This window comes from Symphodus melops, assembly GCF_947650265.1.
Source record: "Symphodus melops genome assembly, chromosome: 2".
Lineage (NCBI taxonomy): Eukaryota > Metazoa > Chordata > Actinopteri > Labriformes > Labridae > Symphodus > Symphodus melops.
Genome location: NC_136692.1, coordinates 9478601 through 9498239, shown reverse-complemented (window position 1 = coordinate 9498239; position 19639 = coordinate 9478601). Strand labels below are relative to the sequence as shown.

At 38.5% G+C, this 19639-nt stretch overlaps 3 protein-coding genes across 11 annotated transcripts in view; 2 read left to right on the top strand and 1 right to left on the bottom strand.

Moving 5' to 3' along the window:
• coro2aa (coronin 2Aa) overlaps positions 1–5269 on the top strand; it is a 33292-nt gene extending 28023 nt beyond the window's left edge. For all 3 annotated transcript variants that reach the window (XM_079337378.1, XM_079337376.1, XM_079337377.1), the window contains 6 exons: positions 108–212; positions 306–402; positions 2047–2159; positions 2273–2363; positions 2937–3196; positions 3401–5269. In XM_079337378.1, coding sequence (XP_079193504.1) covers positions 108–212; positions 306–402; positions 2047–2159; positions 2273–2363; positions 2937–3196; positions 3401–3550 — 816 coding nt within the window. In that variant the 3' untranslated portion in view covers positions 3551–5269. The remainder of the gene's footprint in view (positions 1–107; positions 213–305; positions 403–2046; positions 2160–2272; positions 2364–2936; positions 3197–3400) is intronic.
• Positions 5270–7512: 2243 nt separating this feature from the next.
• Positions 7513–14380, bottom strand: anp32b (acidic (leucine-rich) nuclear phosphoprotein 32 family, member B). 2 transcript variants are annotated; one of them, XM_079337909.1, is made up of 7 exons: positions 13902–14380; positions 11269–11418; positions 11046–11168; positions 10364–10556; positions 10139–10260; positions 9968–10034; positions 7513–8140 (listed from the first exon to the last, which is right to left on the bottom strand). In XM_079337909.1, the coding sequence occupies exons 1-7, from the start codon at positions 13953–13955 to the stop codon at positions 8061–8063; spliced, it is 789 nt and encodes a 262-aa protein (XP_079194035.1). In that variant the 5' UTR covers positions 13956–14380; the 3' UTR covers positions 7513–8060. The 2 variants fall into 2 exon arrangements, with proteins under 2 accessions (XP_079194035.1, XP_079194034.1); XM_079337908.1 differs by having other exon boundaries at positions 7513–8143; positions 13902–14229.
• Positions 12006–19581, top strand: hemgn (hemogen). 6 transcript variants are annotated; one of them, XM_079337903.1, is made up of 6 exons: positions 12006–12561; positions 17051–17115; positions 17229–17300; positions 17694–17784; positions 18232–18830; positions 19157–19581. In XM_079337903.1, the coding sequence occupies exons 1-6, from the start codon at positions 12491–12493 to the stop codon at positions 19267–19269; spliced, it is 1011 nt and encodes a 336-aa protein (XP_079194029.1). In that variant the 5' UTR covers positions 12006–12490; the 3' UTR covers positions 19270–19581. The 6 variants fall into 6 exon arrangements, with proteins under 6 accessions (XP_079194029.1, XP_079194030.1, XP_079194028.1 ...); XM_079337904.1 differs by having other exon boundaries at positions 17226–17300; positions 17694–17772; XM_079337902.1 differs by having other exon boundaries at positions 17226–17300.
• Positions 19582–19639: the final 58 nt, after the last annotated feature.

Here is a 19639-nt window from a genome sequence, read left to right as displayed (position 1 = left end):
GTGATTCTCATAAAGAAGAGGATTTAAATGATTTCAGTGTTTTGATATGAGGGGGTTGTACGGGGCTGTTTGTGTTTTTTGTTGTTAATTTGTGTGCGTTTTTGCAGGATGATCTATCTGTGCCTTTGTTACAAGAGAACCTGGATGGTTCATCAGGAGTCCTTTTTCCTTTCTACGACCCTGACACACACATGCTCTACATCGCTGGGAAGGTACTGTAAAAGTAACCACAAAGTGTCCATGTATTCATGCACAAAATACCTTTTTTAGTGTTGTCACAAAAACTTGCCTTGTGTCTCTGTTAGGGGGATGGAAATATTAGGTACTACGAAATCAGCTCAGAAAAACCATATATCCACTATCTGACAGAATACCGTTCCAACCTACCTCAGAAAGGACTTGGTAAGAAACACTCAAAAATGCCCACACACACTTATACTATATGCCTATAGTGTATATATATATACTATTTGACAGTTTCAAACCCCAGTATGCTTCCCTTTCTTGAATGTGTGAAAAACGTGGTTATGGTTGTTCACTGTTTCGAGGATTTTCTTGCCCTCGGGCTGTTCTGACCCTCCTGCACCTGTAAGCAAAGCTGCTGTGCAAATAAGCCTGCTACATTTGAATAGCAAAACCAGCTGATAAAGCCAAGTAGTGGATCCTGTTAGGTGACAAAAAGCGTGCGCCCTAGCCTACAGACTGACCCACGTAACCATGTTTTACAACACATGGACGAACTAGGTGAATCGAAAATGTTCAGAAACAAGATACTGCCGATATACTTACAGATCAGCAGCAGCTCTATTTTCAAGCCAAAGAAATATATCTGAGATACAAGCATACTGTGTCAATGTTAGAAAGCTGGAAGATTGTGGAGCTTTCATAAAATGCAATTAATAAAAAGTTTAAAAAAAATTGAGTACACAATTGTAGCTACAAACTAAAAATCCGTCTGCCAGTTAAACATGTAAAAACTCTAAGAGATGTAAATGCACTCATTTATTCATTTAATCCCTTATTAAAGAAGTGATATTAATGCGATTATGATTTATTTCAAAGAGTAGTATTTGTACCAATTTGATTAATATGTATAGCTTAATTATTATATACATTAACATAATTAATAATCACATTATAAGGCAAATGTCATTGCAAGTACAACCTTGTTTTAAATGTTCAAGTCCAGTTAGAAAATGTTACTTCAAGTAAAAAATTTTAGAAATCATTTCATTTATACTTTGAACCGTGTGATATTTCCAACTCTATCCACTCTCTACATTAAAGGCATAAAAAGTCCCCAAAAACTGTGACCTGAAATTGTACATTCTGCATTAAAATACTCCTAGAGAGCAAAGGGAACGAGATAATATAATGAAACCAAACATTTCAACAGTTCATCTGTTTGAAGTCAGATGATGTGTAAATGTTAAAGAGCCTATGAAGTCTTTAGTGAACACATTCCTGAACCTCTTTTCAGGGTGGGTGTGGCCCTGTGCAGTCTTTACCTGGATTAGCAGCAACGTGCCACCTAAACTTGTATCTGTGCTTGATACTAAGATTCAATTGTATAAAAAACACTTTATTTTTATTTATACACTTCATTCATCTACTTGGGGGGAAAATTTGGTTCGCACTCTGTTATGGTAGATATATGCTTCTCACACACAGAGGCACAAGTAGGACCTGGGGACATGCAGTCATGGAGATGCTTCCAGTGACGGCTGTCCTCTCTGGAAGCGCTCTCTGAGCTGGTGGGGTTGTGTTGTCTTGCTCGAGGGCACCTCGGTAGTGCTCGAGAAGTGAACGACTTCCTATATTTTGGTCCGCATCAGGTCTAGTACTGACTCTCCGGTTTCCAACACAAGTCCCTACGGACGGAGCCTCTGCCACCCCCAAACATTGAAAAGAATTGGGAAGCATTGTACTCTTTTGTCATTATGAAATTACTGAACACCTGACTGAGGTTCGGTGTCGTCCCTCACTCTCTCTCTGTGTATCCTATGTGTCACAGTAAAACTGATGTGTGTGTGTGCCTTCTTCCAGGTGTGATGCCAAAGAGAGGTCTGGACGTGAGCTCCTGTGAGGTGTTCAGGTTCTACAAACTGGTGACAATCAAGAGTTTAATTGAACCACTTTCCATGATTGTACCCCGCAGGGTGAGAGTCAAATAAGATGCCTCACACATACTAATTAACCTCAGGAAATACAAGGCTGTATATGTTGTAAATAGATCTTTCTGACTGTTGCTGGCTTGTTTGTGTGTTTCCAGTCGGAGTCGTACCAAGAAGACATCTACCCAATGACCGCGAGTAACAAGCCTGCTTTGACTGCAGAGGAGTGGCTCAGCGGCATTGATAAAGGTCAGAGTTAGTGTGTGTCTATGTATGACATTTATATTTGTTGGCGGGCTGCTGGGGGATTTACAAGTCGTCCATTATTGCTCAGTGAAAGGAAGGTGATGAACTGCTTCAAACGAAATAAATAATGATAAAAGTTCCAATATAACTTAAAAGCAGAGATATAAGTACGGCTGGGTGAAAATTGTGAAATCCAGATCCCAATGTTGCTAAGAATGTATTTGGATGATATTGATCCAGCAAAGGCGCAAATAAACGTGTGTTACATTCAAGTCCTCCTTTAATTAGTAAAGAACAGTCTTTACATGTGAAGTAAGACTTCATTGTTGATTCAGTGATTGTTGATGATTGGAATCATTGATTTGAATAACAGAAAACATATGGAAGGAAAGGTGCTGATTTCACACTGTCGAGCAGACAATGAAAAATCTATTTCACTATTTCTGACTTCTGTAGTATGTTATATTTGTTATGTAATTCTTCACCAGTTGTGCAAATTTAATGTCGTACTTTTCAAGCTTGACTGAATTGAACTCCTTTTTATAAGTTTCTTCATACATTTTTTTTATCCTTTAGGCCCAGTACTGATGTCTCTGAAGCCAGGAAGTCAGGAAGCTGAGTCGTATCCAGAGATGAACAAAGGGATAGGAAACTCGCTGGACTCTCGCAGGTCTCAGAGTAGGCCGGGCATGTTACAGCTTGCATACATTCAGGACCAACAGGGAACCAAAGACGACAAGGAAGACGGAGGACAAACAGAGGACGACACCAGTCAGACCCCTGTTAGAAATGGAGAAGACCTCACTCTCTGCTCTCCACCCAGGACAGAGAATGAGGTACTGATGGCTGTTGTGTAGATTCATGCTTGGTCAAGTCTTTACCTTGCTGTAAACTGTACTGATTTTGCTTACCATTAGTTAGATTGTGTCATATGGACAGATAGATGAAACTATTGACTACAAGAACAGGGAGGAGAAAAAACACATTTTATACTTTTCATATATATTCCACTATATTTACATTGTGCGTTTTGTTCACAGCTACGTCTGAAGTTCCACAAGCAACAGGAGGAAATCAGGCGGTTGCGGGAGCTCTTAAACCAGAGGGACGTTCGCGTCAAACAGCTGGAGCTTGAGATTAAGAACATCAAAAACTCGCAGCCTCAGAGCTCACTTACAGACTTACCATGACCTGCCGATTCACCGGCATCGCCACATGGAAAACATCTATTACTGTAAAAAAGAAAGAAAGAAAACGAAACCCTACTTCAAACCACCATTCACCTCTTAGGGTCGTGACTCTGTCGTTCTGTCCACAAGATGCACATGTTCTTTATAAATGTACATACACTCAAACACTGACTCTTGTTTTCAAACTTTGCACCTGTTGACATTCTTTACTGTTTCTTTTTTATGCTTCACAGCTATGCAAGTTTTATTGTAAATTGTAGCTTTTTCTATTCTTGCTAAGAGGTAAACAATGTTTGTGTGTGTGTCCTCTCTGGATGATGTGACTGTCTGAATGTTAACTGAGAGTTGTTGCAGGGCCGACGCAGACATTCTTTGAGATTTTATGATGATGCTTAATTTTATTTTTTCCTCCCCCACAAAATCTAAACTACTGTAAGCGAAGACAGTGGCTGCAGAGTTTTAATGTATGTATAACATACAAATAAAAGTGATTTAAATGAATGCTAAATAATATTCCCTATTGTGTATGTGCGTTGCTTTGAGCTGTTTTTGCTTTTGTTGTTAGTGAATGACTGGAATATTGGTGAAAAGTCACTTTTGTGTTACTGTACATCAGCTATATCACTGTGCATTCTGTCATCAATGCCGTATAGCACACTTTCATTATATTTTTTAAAATTTATTTTACAATAAATCAAAGAAAATACACTTTAATCATTTGAGATTGTACTTCTGAAAACTACAGTAATATTGCTTTTTTCCCCCACAACGAGTCACTGTGAAGAAACAATTTAAAGCCATTGTAGAGTCTTGCAACATGTAGCTTAGCAGGTTAGCTTACGTTATGCTAGCTTTCAGTACTGAATGTGTTGACTTTCTGTAAAAATCTGAAACATAACTTGGGAATTTCTGTTTTTTTGTTAAGCCAAGAGTATTTCCTTTTGTATTGGCTGTTAGATTAACACCATGTCATGTGCAAGCAATAGCTTGGGCAAGCAATAAAAGGATTATTTGTAGGTTATGGTGAGACATATGACAAGATGATACAAATTTCCTTTAAGGTTTTATACCGGGGTAGTTTTGTTTCATAGTGTCCCTGCTGTTGTGTTGGAAAAAAACTAAAATTGTTTAATTGATTGGAGTAGACACAAACAATCTCCTTTCCAGGGTTATCAAACTAAATTTGTGACAAATTTTAGTATTCAATTCGTATTCCCAAGCATGAACTACAACGGTTTAATTTTTCCTCAATCTTCACAGAGCTCCACAGTGAATTCATGACATCAAATTGAGGTTTCTTTCTCACCATGTTTCTGAGCAGATGAAGTTTTTAAATAAATGAAACCCTTTAAGTGGAGGTTGTTTTTGTCAACTGCTGTTTCTAAGGTAATTTTTTGAGAAAACCAAGCACAGAAAGGAGTAGGCTATATCCTTTTTTTTCCTTCTTTGACAAGATGAATGGACAGAGATTCAATGTGTGATGTTTCAGATTTGAAAGAAACTTTAGATGTGAGATTGGACTCTTGTTGAGGCTGGTGGAACAGCGACCTTCATACCTAAAAGAGAACATTTTACTCACAGGGAAACATTGATATTTTGAGTGGTTGTGATCTGTTATTGCAACCAAAAAGACTTTAATAACTGTATATTGTGCTCAAATAACACTGAATAGTTGGTTGTCTTAATTTGCCAATATAAATGTGTTTTTTTCTCAGGAAACTTCAGTATGGTGTTCATATTTTTGACAACAATGCAGTCTGACCAGTTTCTTAAGTGTGTTGCTTCCGCTGTTGGCTCTTCTTTTTTCGCAAACTATAAGACACATTTCTTTGGCCTGAATCCCCATTTTCAGAAGATCTATTATAAGATTGACATGTAAATATACACAGATATCACAGGAACGCTTGCAGAAATATAAGGACAACACAAACATTTTGCCTTTGATTCTAGGTTATCAACCAGAAACCGTTCAAATTAGCACGCATGCCTGTTATCATGTAGTCAGAGGCACATGCAGCACAATGATATTCTAGATTTTGTTTACATTTCACGTCCACCTTTAAATCACGACACAAATAGAAACTGCCACACTAACCCACACACATACAGACACTGGCCTTTGTACAGTTATGAACCTTTGACCTTTGGCAGGACAATTCTAGCACAGCACACATCTCTGGTGGACTTTTGTCCAGGCGCAGCAGTGCTCTGCCAGTGTTAACTCTAACTAGCAGTGCTGTTGGTGGATAAGTCTCAACACAGTCCCACAATGACCTGCTTTTTAACCATTGTTCAGTACACAAGCTCAGGGGCCTTGTTTGGCTGTTTGTTTACTTCACAATTTTCCATCTCAGACGTCAATCATGCCCTTGTAATAAAGGATTTCATGCAAATTGATATGTTCCCCTCACATCTTTTATTCGAAAGAGTCAACTTGAAAATGTGAGAGTTGACTGTAGCCTACGCTGTCTGAACATGTCTCACTTAAAACATTTCATTTAAAGAGCCTAAATGTGACCTCTCAGTCTCCAAGTTGTTGATTTGATCCTGTTTCCTTTATGATTGTTTTCTCTATATACAGAAATCCCCAAAAATATGACTTTTCTGGTTTATCCATTTGACTTTTCCTCAAACAGAGAAGACTAGTTTACTACCTCAAACAATAACGTAAAGTCAGTTGCATGGACACGTTTATTTCTTTTTGCCTCATAAAACAGCACTTTCTGCTCAGACGTCCTGTCAGCCTCCATCAACTGCTGACTATTTAGCATCTTTCAGTCTACAGCATGTGGACAGACAACGTTTTTCATCAGACATAGCTTTCATGCTTGTGTTGAAAGTTGAAAAAGAGCTTTTGAAGCAGCAGCAGTCCTCCTGAAAATCGGGAGGCAGTGAACATCCTTTCTCTGAGTTTGTTTAAAATGAAGGCGGTACAGACCAGTGCTTTAAATCGGAGGGTCACATTACTGTTGTTTTTAAAACAATTTGACTAATGACTGTATTATTCAGAGAATACACTACAGGCTACATCAACCTCATGGGAATAGTCGTGTCAAAGATACATTTGCATTTTTCCAAGTCTGTTTACCACAACACTTACCTGTATGCCCTTATATGCATTCAAGAGGTTATCGATCAATATGGATGACCTGTTATTAACCTTTGGTTCCACAACTTCGGATAAGGGGTCATTGATTAGTTAAGAAAAGACGATAAAAACTAACAATAATTTTCAACTTTTACTGAAAAATCCACACAAGTTCCTCCTCTACCCTGTTAAAAGTTCACATTAGAAAAAAGCACAATACAATTTGTCTTAGGGATAGGGATTTGTCTTGTCATAAGTGCTTATTTTGTCTATGTCTTTTCCTTATTCATATCAAACTTGAGAAATTGAGGCAAAATCTTTTGACTCATTCTTTGCATAAAACCCTTTTAGTTTAAATCAGAGGGGACTTTGTAAACCTTAAGACCTACCAAGTGTGAAATTCAAATGTAGTGTTCATAAAAAAATGCTAGAAGTAACTAACAGTGAATGTCATTGAAACAAAGCATTTTATAAACCTCTCATACAAAGTTCTTGAAGAGAAAGTCTCCCATTTGCAAGTTATGTAAGTTATGTAGTAATGCACCGTACCGAGCTGAACCGAGCCAGACCGCTCGGTGGAGGGCTGTACACGCGTGAGCATCAAGGTCAACTTCTGTCTAAACCCCATCTTCTAAGATTACCCAAAACCTTTTCCGTGGACGGCTCAGTGTACCATCAGAGCACAGAGCATAATGACAGCCTAACAGCAGGGGTGGATGAGAAAAACAGACCACATGGTCAGTATTTCATCCCTTTTAAATTAATCTGAGGACGCCAGAGATGAAAGGGAGGACGAGAGAAAAGCATAAAATGTTAACATTTTATTTACAAAGTTTTTTTTTGTCATACAGAAAGTAAAAATGTAGCTACAACCTTGATTTGTGCAACAGGCAGCCACACTAAAAATAATGGCTCGCTGGTTGCACAGCTGCTATAGCAGTAATTTTATTGGGGAAAATATAAGAAACAGAAAAAAAATAAAAGACAAAAAAAAAAGGGAAAGAATAAACCCAACAACAAAAAATAATTCATCAAACAAAATATTAAAAGCACAGACCCAAAACTAGATACCAGTCCCAAAGTCCTCACACGGGAATACATAAAGAGGGGTCGACAGTGAAATTGTGGAATGCTGAGTGCTGGGCTGCCTGAGAACCTCGGGGGGGCCGTGGGGTGAGTGAGGTGGAGGGTGTTGGTGGCTCTCAGTTCCATTGGGGAGGGGGGGGGGGAGAAAAAAAGAAGGGAGGGGAGGGGCAGCTCCACTTGGCCCACCCATCCGGTACAGTCTTGCCCCATAAGAAGAGCTTAGAGCTGGGTAGAAGGGGGGGTTGACTTGGATTACAAAAGCGGTGCGAGGTTGTAGAAGGGCGGACGTTTGGGGAGGAAGGGTAACTCTGTAGGCTCTCGTTTTCAGTTTTGTTCTTAATCATCGTCGTCATCGTCGTCGTCATCATCCTCATCCTCTGGATCTCGCTTTCTCTTCTCACCTTTGCCCGCTTCTGCTTCTGGGGGCAAAGAGGAAATCTATGTCATGTGGAATCAGGGGGCAACCACGACCAACAAACATGTCTTTAGCTATCCAGGAATTTCTACTTCTACTTAAAAAACCGTCTTTGTGTAACATGTCACAAATACCAAGGGGTTGGTTCTCAAAAGGGTCATATATTCTAAACCAGTGGTTTAAAAAAAATAGAAGTTAAAAAATCATATAACATTGTAAATGTATTAAATATTTTAAAATAAATTATGCATCGATTCATCAATGTAATTATTTTTTCAGATCGATTATTTCCTACGTAATAACGCCCCACTCCAGTGTTGGCACTGTGGGTCCTGCTGTACTTCTGCATACTGACCATTAATGTTTTTTTTATTTGTTTATTTAGGAATGATGTAACACTAAAAAACTAATACAACATTTTTTACACATTCTTTAACAAATATCAGAAAGTACTGTGATTAGTTATCTGGGTATTTTTGTCATCATTGCTTATTAATCAATCGATATCAAAGCATATGGATCATTGAATACAAAGTAAGTTCTACTCTGCTTTATGAGATAACCACCTCCGGGGACAGTGAGGGTCCCAAGTCTCTGACATCCTCGTTGTACGGGTTGTTAGCTCAAAGGTTTTGGAACGCCTAGTCTAACTAACTTGAGTATACAAGCATTACCCAACACTTTCTCCAGTGTGATCTTTGGGCATGTACACCGTGGTTAAGAATGGTCACTGTCATGTTTAGCTGGGCCGTCATGTTATAATGTTACACGATTAGGAGCTGAAAATAAACAGTGTCAGATATGAATCTGTATCATATGAACTTTTAAGGATTCAAGTCGACTGTCCCTGCTTGGATGCTCTACACTCACAAGCTTTACGCTTTCCTTTTGATCTTGTGATTCATACTCCTATATCATTTTCTGGCCAGTCTAACGCCTTAGTTTAGCCATCGAATAAATGCTCTGTCATGACAGATATTATGGGCGGGAGCTTGATAAGACCCTGTAAACTTTTTAGCAGGTGAAATATTATCTCTAGTATAATATTTCCATATTTGACAATATCGCAATGGCAATATGAAATGTGATGACTATTACAAAGTGCATATTATCTTCTTTATTTTAAACAACTTTTTGAAGATATATTTCTTTGGCTTTCTATGTCTTTATGTAGGGATAGGCAGACCGTTGATAAAGTCAGAAATCAGAGTGAGAGATAGTGTGGGGAACAACATGCAGGAAAGGAGCAGGCCTCCTCCCAAAACATAAGTGTACACCTTCCAAAGAGAAACGATAGCTTTTTTACATCAAATATTCTTATTTATTTGATTAAATTCAGAATGTAGCTATACGTTAATCGCAAATGCTCAAATGGCAATAATGATGACATTGACTCGTCTTAGTCAAATCTTCTGAGTATGTACGAATAAAATGTCAAGTCTAAAAAGACTCTTTTTCTGCTTTGCCATCCTGTCCTACAAATAACATCACAACCGCAGTTTTGTTACACTCGCCTGTTGAACTTTCTCTGCACTTTAAAACGCCACATGCTTAAACAGCAATACAGTTTGTACTGTACCTTTCATTTTTAATAGCTAGGAGGACACACATCATCGATCAAATAGATTGAGTTTATATTTACTATGTGTAATCATGTCCTTTCTAGCCCAATTTGCCATTCAACGGTTTGAAATAATGAAGTAAATCTGTCTAACATGTTTTTTCCTCTGATATTCAAAACATAAACATGTTTGTTGTGATAAGGTAAGTTACTTGTGTGCTCTTTGTTTGCATTGACCAATCATATGAAGAACAAAACAACTCCTACCGTCATCATCTTCATCGTCATCGTCATCTTCATCATCGACTTCCCCATCCTGAGCGAAATCTTCCTCCTTGAGTAACAAAGGTTTACGGGACATTAAAATCAAATGAAAAATTGCCTGGATTCCTATGGGTGGGGAATCTGTGGCAACATGTTTTTGTTTTCTTGGGTTACCTCATCTTCTCCGCTGACTTCATCATCATCCTCTTCTCCTTCTACCTCCTCCTCATCTTCCTCATCCTCCTCTTCATCAAAGTCCTCCTCCTCACCATCCTCGTCTTCCTCCTCTTCTCCCTCTGTAAAACAAAAGCCACAATTAGTCAAGCACATTAAAGCATCAACTGTTTTAAATAAATTTAGCAGTATGCATTATTTCATACAAACACCAGAACTTCTTACCTTCATCGTCATCATCATCTACGCCGTCTCCGTCTACCTCTCCGTCAGAATCAGAGGCTTCCCTGTCCTCAATGTCATATCCATCCAGGTAGGTGAGCTGAGGCAGCAGCTTGAACACGCTTTCTCTGTAGTCGTTCAGGTTTGTCACTTCACAGTTGAACAGGTCCAAACTCTTCAGGGTAACCAGCTTTTGCTGTGGATCAAATACAGTCAAGTACTGCCATGACAAAACTGCTGCTTCTCACTCTAAGTTAAGTGTACTTAATGCTGATTCAATTCAAAAATTGAATTGAATTAGCATTAAGTACACTTAACTTAGAGTGAGGACATTCTAATATTCAAAAGCATGGTTGACTATTTATCTAAAGTATCTTTACTTTTAATATCTCTGGCTTAATTTGGACCCTGATTTTTTTTGACCATAGAGGTCTTCATCAGGGCTGACAAACAAACAAACATTGCAATGTGGTCACAGATATGTCAATCACACCACTAATGTGTGTATGTCAGACCTGATGAAGACCAGACCTCTACCGTCCATGTGCATCGTTCTCATTTTTTTGGTGAAAAACATGAGAGGAGACTACAAAAAGCTCAACGTCTGCACATATCTAAAGTTCAATATAAGATATAAGCATGTACATGTTTTTAAATGGCATATTACAAATAGGATAATACATACCAATGGTTCCAATGTGCTGATGTCTTTCAATTTGTTGCCACTCAGGTTTAGATGTGTGAGGTTGGGTAGTTTCTCTGCTAAAACATCAAGACCGCCACTGATTCTGTTGTCACTCAGCTCCAGCTAAAAAAAGAGGGAGAATAGAAAGTTATTAATCCTCCATGTGAGGTTTTTAAATGAAAAATAAACATGTATTAAACACAATTAAGCAAACAGTATTTACCTTTTTGAGTTTTCCTAGTTTAGGGAGATTGGAGACTGAGATTAAGCCGACATTTATCAAACTGAGGAACTCCAGGTTGACAAACTCAGCTGTAAGACCTTCAACTTTTCCTTCATGTGATCGACAGTTGTCAAGGACAAGTTCTCGTACCTGAAATATAGAAAAACACATGGCATCAAAAAATCTAATCTTTATGTCTTCTTCTCAGTACAGATAAAATACTCTCCTTACTTAATTCTGCCTACCAGTTAATAAGTACACACACTTTTACCTTCTAAACTGATGTTTAAAAATTCTGCATTTTTAAACTATATTGTATGCATTGCCTTGCTTCAATATTTTTTATTCAGGTGTATTGTATGTACAGCAAGTCTTAGAAGAAACTGTGAAATAAAATCAGATTTTTAAATAATGAAATTATACTGACAAAAATTATAAATACCACGGCAATTATAATTTATATTAATTAGGTATTTGTAATGAGGTGTTATTGTTTATTTTGTTTTAAAGAAAAACATACTAAAACAAGCTGGCGAACAATGCTGTGATGTTTAGCAGCATAGACCTTAAACTTTCTGTTCAGACACCAACATGTTGTAAGGTTATTTTCCTGTAAAATATTAGGAAAAAACAAGTCTGAAGGCGGAGTTACTTTCACTCAGTTAAAGCTTACACTGGTTGCGCAATTTAGTATTGAGACACAAACCTTACTAAAAAAAAAAAAGTTGTCTTTAAACCTCAAAATGTGTCGATTTCTCTGGTGAAAAACATCGACAAGACTTCAGTGTTTCTTTGATAAAAATAAAAATAAAGTAACTGTGTGCTTGACACGACAGTTAATAAATGGATTTCTTTGTGAGAGGAAGAGTAAGGCAGTAGCTTCCCATGGCTTGCTGATGCAGTCGCTAATGACAAATGCAATGATTTTTGTGAGCTAGCGTGCTACAGGCTAGCCGTTGTCCCTTTTAAACGGCTCCGTGCGGTAGAGGAGCAGCTAGAGGTCCGTCTGCCCGCCATTAACCAACCCAACAGCATCGGAAAGGATTGCGAATACACCCATAGATCAACCTTTTTCCTTTTTTCCTCTTGGGTTAAACCTGCTATCATTTGAGGAGGTGGAGGACTTTTGACCGTTAATGCCAGTTTGTTACAAAGAGTAGAGCGTCTTTTTTTTAGGTGGCGAAGGAAATATGTAGAGAACGGAAATTTAGTGAAAACAAAGATGGAGACAGTTCCTTTCTCCCAGAGCTTCAAAAGACGACAGAATGACAACATGGCGATTCCTGAGATACAGTATGCAGTTCTCTGAACAGTTACACGGCATCAGTGCTATGTAGAAACAGTAATTGACGTTGATTATTACATACTGCTTGGGGTTTGTTTTTGTTGTTGAATTATTATTATTTTTCCCTGTCGTGCATGGGTCGATTGGAAACGCCGACCGTCGAGTTTTTAGCAGCCCACGCATCAGGCGCGGTGCAGCGGATCTCCGTGTCACTCAGGGTAGCCTGTCTCGGTTACAAGAAGCCGCTGGACGACCAATTTAACCTGCTTATGTTTAAACGTCAACTCCAGCCTTTTTTAAGGTTTATCGACCGGAAGTGTCGGCGTTGTTGTTTTAAAATTAACATTTGGATACATTTAGTCGCCTTTGGGCAGTGTAGCGAAGAGAGGGCAATATGGCGGGAACAAAATACTAAGTTAGGTGGCTGCTGTCTCCAGACAGTTGAACAACCAGGCTTCATTTACAGAGTACACGTGTAGGTTGAGGACAATGCTACGATTTTAAAAGGTTATGTAGCCGATATACGAGTGTGCTGGCTATTTATAGGGAATTAACTGCTGCTGCACACCCCCCTTTAAAAACTCACCGATAACAACAGCCTGTACATTACTCAAAAGAAACTGCGTCTGCGGGGATAGTTTGCTTGTTTATTCTAGTAGGGAGCTTCAGAAAGAGTTAATATTTTCACAGATAAAAGCTCAAGGTTTGGATGACTCGTGAATCAATTTTTTTGTTGTCGCTGCTGATTCTAGCCATTTGATATGAATGTGCTCCATAAATATGAAGATATAACTCGTGATCGGCGGTCTCCCTGTTTACATGTGGACTATTTTCGTTTTTTGGTAGTTTTGAACGAGCATTTATAATATAAAAGAGCTCCGTTTTTCTAGCAGTTATGCTAGCAGCAAACATGGCTTCCGAGCTGTGTATTAAATATACCTCTGTCGGCGCAGGAAGCACATTTCTCCTCTCAGCGTAAAAAAGAAGTTTAGTAAAGGTGCTACAAAGGTGGACTCGAGCTGAATCGTATGTGCACAACTGACCGAGGAGGCTGCAAAACGCTCAAAGCACTGCAATAATGCCAGCAAGCTGCTTCAAAGTAACCATTGAATATAGCTTTTCTCGTCTCGTTGCCCACTATACGCCCCATCCAGCACGGTATAAAAGATGTAGCTTGTTGTGCGAGTGTTTTACACTCTATTATAAACGAGAAACACAATCTAAAGCCCATGTGGTCACCATTACGCTAGCCACACAGGTCACTCGCAAAGCAAAAAAAAAAGTAGCAAGCTGGCTAGCAAGGCTAGCAAGAAAACTAAGGGTTGGTTTTAAAAAAAGCACGACTCACATCAGACGATGACCTGTTTCTTAGCTCCAAGTGGATCCTCTTTGTCATGTCCATCTTTCCCTATGAAAGTAAAACTTTTCTCTCTGGGGTTTTGCTGGGGTCTTCAGTCCAAAGGCAGAGATGCCCTAATGGAGGGAGAATATAGGACTGTATAATGAACTGAGCCAACGCTAAGTTAGTCGGAGAGAGGAGAAACCATGGAGGGAAACGGGACTGAAACAAAATACATGCTCAACAGCGCCACCTGCGTCCAGAAACGCCCATCGCCTCAATGAAGGCATTGCAGTCACCAAACATGACGCTGCCCTGAAACAGTGCTGTGGTGCAATTTATTTCTGCAAGGATAGTACTGTACCAGCCTATTTTAATAAAGACAAGAGCGATTTGTTTTTTCGTATTTCTGTTGTATTTAGGAAAAAAGTGAATAATGTGTACCATTAACCTCCATGATAGCATTTGTACAGGTCTACCTAACAGACGTAGATAAAGTAGGTCATAAGGGGAACTTAGTTTATCTGCCCGACTTAAGTTTCATCGATTGAAAACATGCCCACTGTTAATATTATGCACTTCGTAAAGCTCCTGCCTCACATCTAATGTATATGCAAAGTAAACACATATAGGCTATCAAACAAAGAACGTTTGAATATTAAACCTGTTGCCCTCCAAAACAAGAATCCCTCCATTTGTTTGGCAATAGTGGGTTGTTCACCTCTGATGCTGTATGTCAAACCTTTTCAAAAAATTTGAATTCAATAAAACTTACCAGTGGATAAATTGTGTTGTGCTTTTATTCCACAAACTCCACTAACTTAAACCCATTTCTGGGCACATTGCAAAAAAAGGAGGGGTGGGTTTATTTGGTTTGCAGTAAAGGGAGCAGTGTATGCATATGGTAGACACCCCCCTCTGACCCCACCCCAGCTTCACTTCCTGAGACACCAGAGCCATCAAGTAGAGGACTACTGAGTATGATAGTTAGTTAGTTTTACAAGTTGAAATGTGAAAAAAAATAACCTTTTTTTAAACCAAATTACGAATGAATTTGAAGGGTTAGTTGCATTACAAATATTTAATACAAATTAAGGTATGAACGATCCATACATTTAAAAAAAAAATCAAACATATTTTCCCAACTTTTTGGCTTTGTTCAATGACAGAATATGCAGCTTACCTGTTTTGAAATCATTGGTTGTTTATCATCAATTGGTAGTAAAAAGAGTATACCAGAAGATGGCACTATAATGTCTACTTTGAAACTCAATTGAGTTTCATTGAGCAACAGTAGGGTTGTGTAAGTGACAGCCTTTCACAGTTTTTCAGTAAAACAGAAATGCTGTCATTTGGGTTTGCATACTCAGCAGGAGTCTTGTTTTGTGTCTGCTTGACTTTTTTAACCAGCTGGAGGGCAACACTGATGGAGTCACAATTCATCGCTTAAGTACTAAGTGTTCATTGGTTGTTTTTCGGTGTTTGCGGGGATATTTTAAACTAAATGTAAAGTTGTGTCCTCTGAAAAAATTGACTTATTTTCTTGGGGCTGATTTAACATTGGAAGACGTGGACAGGTGAAGTACATTTACAGCAACTTGAATCCTTCCCTAAAATAATTAATATTTGTTATTCAAACCTTAGACTCTGAGTGTGCATGTATGTGTGTGTGTGTGTGTGTGTGTGTGTGTGTGTGTGTGTGTGAATGCTTTGGTAGCAAAAAAGCTCCTTTTAAGCAGATGTGAGTGAATGAGAAAAGACCCTCAACATTTTCCCCACAGTGCTGGAGGCAATTGACAGTTGAGTGCTATTTACTCAGCCTCTTTTCTGAGTGGCTCAAACACACACATCAGTACTCAATGTGCTATGAGAAGATTGAGAACACACCCCAGAGACACTCGCCATGTGTGAGATAAGATGGGTATGCCCCCATCTCTTTAAAAGACAGGATTCCTTACCTCATCTATTGGCTTCTCAATAGTCTTCTCAAAGGCAGGGGAGGAAGAGTACAAGAATATTGTACTTAAGTAAAAGCACAGTTTCTTTGATTACATTTTAATATATAAATTACAAAAACATATTTTTAAAAGAAAATGAATGTAAGTACTGTGTACTTTTCTTTCGAATTGGTTGGGCGTGGTTTGGTCTTTCTCTCATGTCCCTTGCAAAATTAACATGAAAATATAAATCTCACACCATATTGTTTAATTAAGGGGAAGACCAATAGTAACAATAATTTTGGATGTAATGGGAAAGTCCATAAAAACTACTGAATTACAATCACACAAGTAAAAGTAGTTCATTAATTTCCCTCCCGGCCCAGAGGACTTTTTAACACAGGGCTGTAGAAGAAAAAGAGATGCAGCCGTCTGCTCAATAGAAGGCTCTTGCTGTCTCTTTCTGAAAAGGAAATCTTATGAATATCATGATGAGTCTTTGGCTTGGAACATCTAAAAAAAGGCTGTTTCACCAGGTTGCAGTTAATCACCTAATTTGACATCTTACCTTAGTGATAGGCTAATAAAATAACTAGAAAATAATAAGTCGTGTTGCTTGTGATCTCATTTCCTTTTTACTTCATATACTGTAAAGCCATAGCAGTTTAGGTATGTATTAATAACAGCTAAAAAAAAAGTTTAAATACTTATTCTGTATTTTCTACATGAATCCACATTTAATTCTATTCCTGATATGTTGAGAAAACCAAGGTCCTCTTCTTTTCATTATTATAAATATATTTTCATGTTATGATAAATTGTTGATCCTGCTTCTTAGAAAACAGCATGTATACATTTGGCTTATTAATGTCTCATTCTGTACTTTGTTTAACTCTTGAAAAGCCGTTTTTCCTTTCAACAACATCTTGAAATTTAGACAAGAGGAATGTATCTAAATTCTGTACTTTAGCCATTGCAGAGCAACATTTTTACTTCATACTGCAAGCTTCCAGATAAACATGCAATAAAAAAACAGACGAGTCCTTCTCATTTTCTGCTGACTCACTAGTTTAATTAAGACAGCAATAGACCAATATGTTTTCCTTTACTTATGAGTTATAAAATCCCACCTCGAAATGTATTTCCTCTTTTATTCCTATTACACACTGCCCACATATCAACTTGCTTCAGTTTTTTTTCTTTCTCTCCTGCTCAGCACAGTGCCAACTCCTCCAGCTTTACAAATATGATAAGACCAGAGCTACAAGAACTCTTCCAGCAATATGGTAATGTTTAACCAGATAATTTTTTAGGGGTGGGAATAGAAAACAGTAACAGGTTTCTCTGTCTTCTTTTCAGAGCTTTCCCGCCATTAATGACTTGAATTCATTCATAGCAGGACTCACAATGGAGGAGACTTCGCAACAAGAGAAACAAGAGTTGGAGTATAAAAATCCCAATGCGGACCAAGGTGAACTTTTAAGTTTTCTTTTCTGTCCTTTGAAATGGAGTGCTTCAGCTTTAATACTGGAAAGCTAACTGAGTCAGTTATTCATATGCACACTGTCTGTGTTTTTCTTTTTCTTTTTTTAGATTTAATATATTTTAATCATCTAAGCTGCATTACTACATAAAAAAATAAGTTAGTCTCTGTGTAACTATATTTTAATCCTAAGGGTGAAAATGTTTCTGTTAAGGTTTTGCAGTGTAAAACTGAAGGATAATAATGTCCACAAAATGGACATCAGACTCTCACATTTTCCAGTTAAGCCTTAAAATCATTAACCCACTACCAGCTGCCTATCTTTAATTTGACACTGTCTTGTTAATCGGTTTCTTTGCATGTATGGGGCTCTGTTTATAGGAGGGATCCATCGACGGTTGCGGGACAGGGATCTTCTCAAGAAGAAGAAGGCTGAAGCAGAAGAGAAGGAGACTAACCAGTGGGTTTTTGGGTAAAGTTATAGAGAGGCACAGCCAATGTCATATCTGTGACTTCCATTTACAGCTATATGTTCATTTGAAGTTGTACTTAAACGTTTGGAGGTATATGCAAATTCTTCAGATTCAAGTACTTATGTAAGAGGAGAAGAATGTTTTATTGCAGCTGTAAGAAAGAATGGAAACGATAACATGATTTAATAATGTTTTGTTGGGATTTTTCAACAAGTATGCATTTTAAAAGACTGTACCCTACAATCTAGAAACAGTATCAGCGGCTTATCACTCGTCTGTTTAATATTGAATGTGTAACAAGAGGGAATCAAAGGTTGCATACTCTGGTGTTTCTATTGACTCCATATATCCAGGTCAAGGACTTTGTACTATTAGCTTTGCCAGTGTCTCACAAAGATCTGTTTAAACGTCCACAGCTGTTGATTACAATTGTGGTCCTCTTTTAGGGAGGAAAGTCCGAGGAAAAGACAGAGAGCTGAAGACAAGAGTGGTGCAAAGAGGAGAGGGAGGCCACGAAAGAGCGAGCCCACGGTGGATATATCTGTCCCTGAGGAAGAGACAGCAGTGCCTCAGGAAGCTACTGCTGTACTGCCTGAACCTGCTGTTGAGGTCATCCCAGATCAGGCATCAGGCTTTCTGGAATCACAACCAGCCTCTCTCCTTACAGCTCCAACTCCTCTAAAAGTGTTTGGATCCCTCCAAAACCCTGCCTGTGCTCCTGCTTTGACTTCATCTGCTTCACTGAATGAAACTAAAGCCATCATTCCTCCCTCAGTTCCTGCTTCCTCTGCTGCCATTGTTTTTGATAAGGCTCCAATTTCTCTCCAAGATTTGACTCCAGCTACTGTTGCCGATGCAGTTCCAATCCCACTCTCAGACCCAGACCTGGCACCAACTGAAACCCCTGTTCCAGCTGCAGCTCCTGCAGAGTCTTTTTACCCAGGAAAACAAGGCATGGCGGACCTTAACCAGGTCCTGATTGAGGATGTGGGCCCAGAAGAGGATGTGGACATCTCTGTATCACAAGAAAAAAGAGATGATGAAGGTGATAAAAGTTATATTTAAATTGAAATTAAAGGATGTGAGGGGACTAAAAGCCTAAAGGTTGCATCACATGCCAAATGGACAGAGGCTTTAGTCCTCTCTGCAGAGGCCAATTCAATTTAACCTCACCCCTTTGCAGCACGTCATCCCTCACTCTCTCCTGCAAACACTTCATGTCTTTCTTCAGCTGTCCTAACCAATAAAGGCAAACATGGCCCAAATATATACCATTTTTTATTGAAATATGTTGAAACATAAGCTTAACCATGAGATTGTGGTTGAATGCTTTGTATTAGTCTTAAAGTAAACTGTCTTATCTGTTTTTAGATCTGAGTGGAACACCATCATACAGCACACCTGAAGAAAACAAAATATTCTCAGTTTCAACATTGTCCTCTCAGCCTCCTCCACAAGAGTATCTCCCTGGAAATTCAGTTTAATTTTCTAAAGCACACATTTCAGATTCTGCCACACACGCACTGCCAGACTACACCCTTTTATGTCATGGTTTGAACTGATCAATATTTTGAGAAAGAAAATATCATATCAGTAAATGTATGAATTGAGAACTAACCTATGTGCTTATTTATTGTGGTTGTGCTTCAAGGCGAAGCTCATGAAATGTATTTTTTAGTCTACATCTACTAATGAGCTTTTTACAAATGTTATAAATCACCAATAATGATGGTCTTGTAAATGTAAAAATGATTTATTTGAATTTTTTTCACAAAATAAAACACAGCTTACAACCACCTGCTGTCTATCTGTGTGATCTACCTGTGATCCATCCAACCCATCCATTATCCATAA

Bases quoted from the DNA above. Each gene is read 5' to 3' on its own strand.
- hemgn (XM_079337902.1), top strand. From the start codon at position 12,491: ATGGAGACAGTTCCTTTCTCCCAGAGCTTCAAAAGACGACAGAATGAC. The intron at 12,562-17,050 runs GTATGCAGTTCT...TGCTCAGCACAG, and splicing joins ATGGCGATTCCTGAGATACA to TGCCAACTCCTCCAGCTTTA. The intron at 17,116-17,225 runs GTAATGTTTAAC...ATTCATTCATAG, and splicing joins AGAACTCTTCCAGCAATATG to CAGGACTCACAATGGAGGAG.
- anp32b (XM_079337908.1), bottom strand. From the start codon at position 13,955: ATGGACATGACAAAGAGGATCCACTTGGAGCTAAGAAACAGGTCATCG. The intron at 10,557-11,045 runs GTATGTATTATC...TTTGATCCACAG, and splicing joins TCAGCACATTGGAACCATTG to CAAAAGCTGGTTACCCTGAA. The intron at 10,261-10,363 runs GTAAGAAGTTCT...TTTGTTTTACAG, and splicing joins AGATGATGATGACGATGAAG to AGGGAGAAGAGGAGGAAGAC.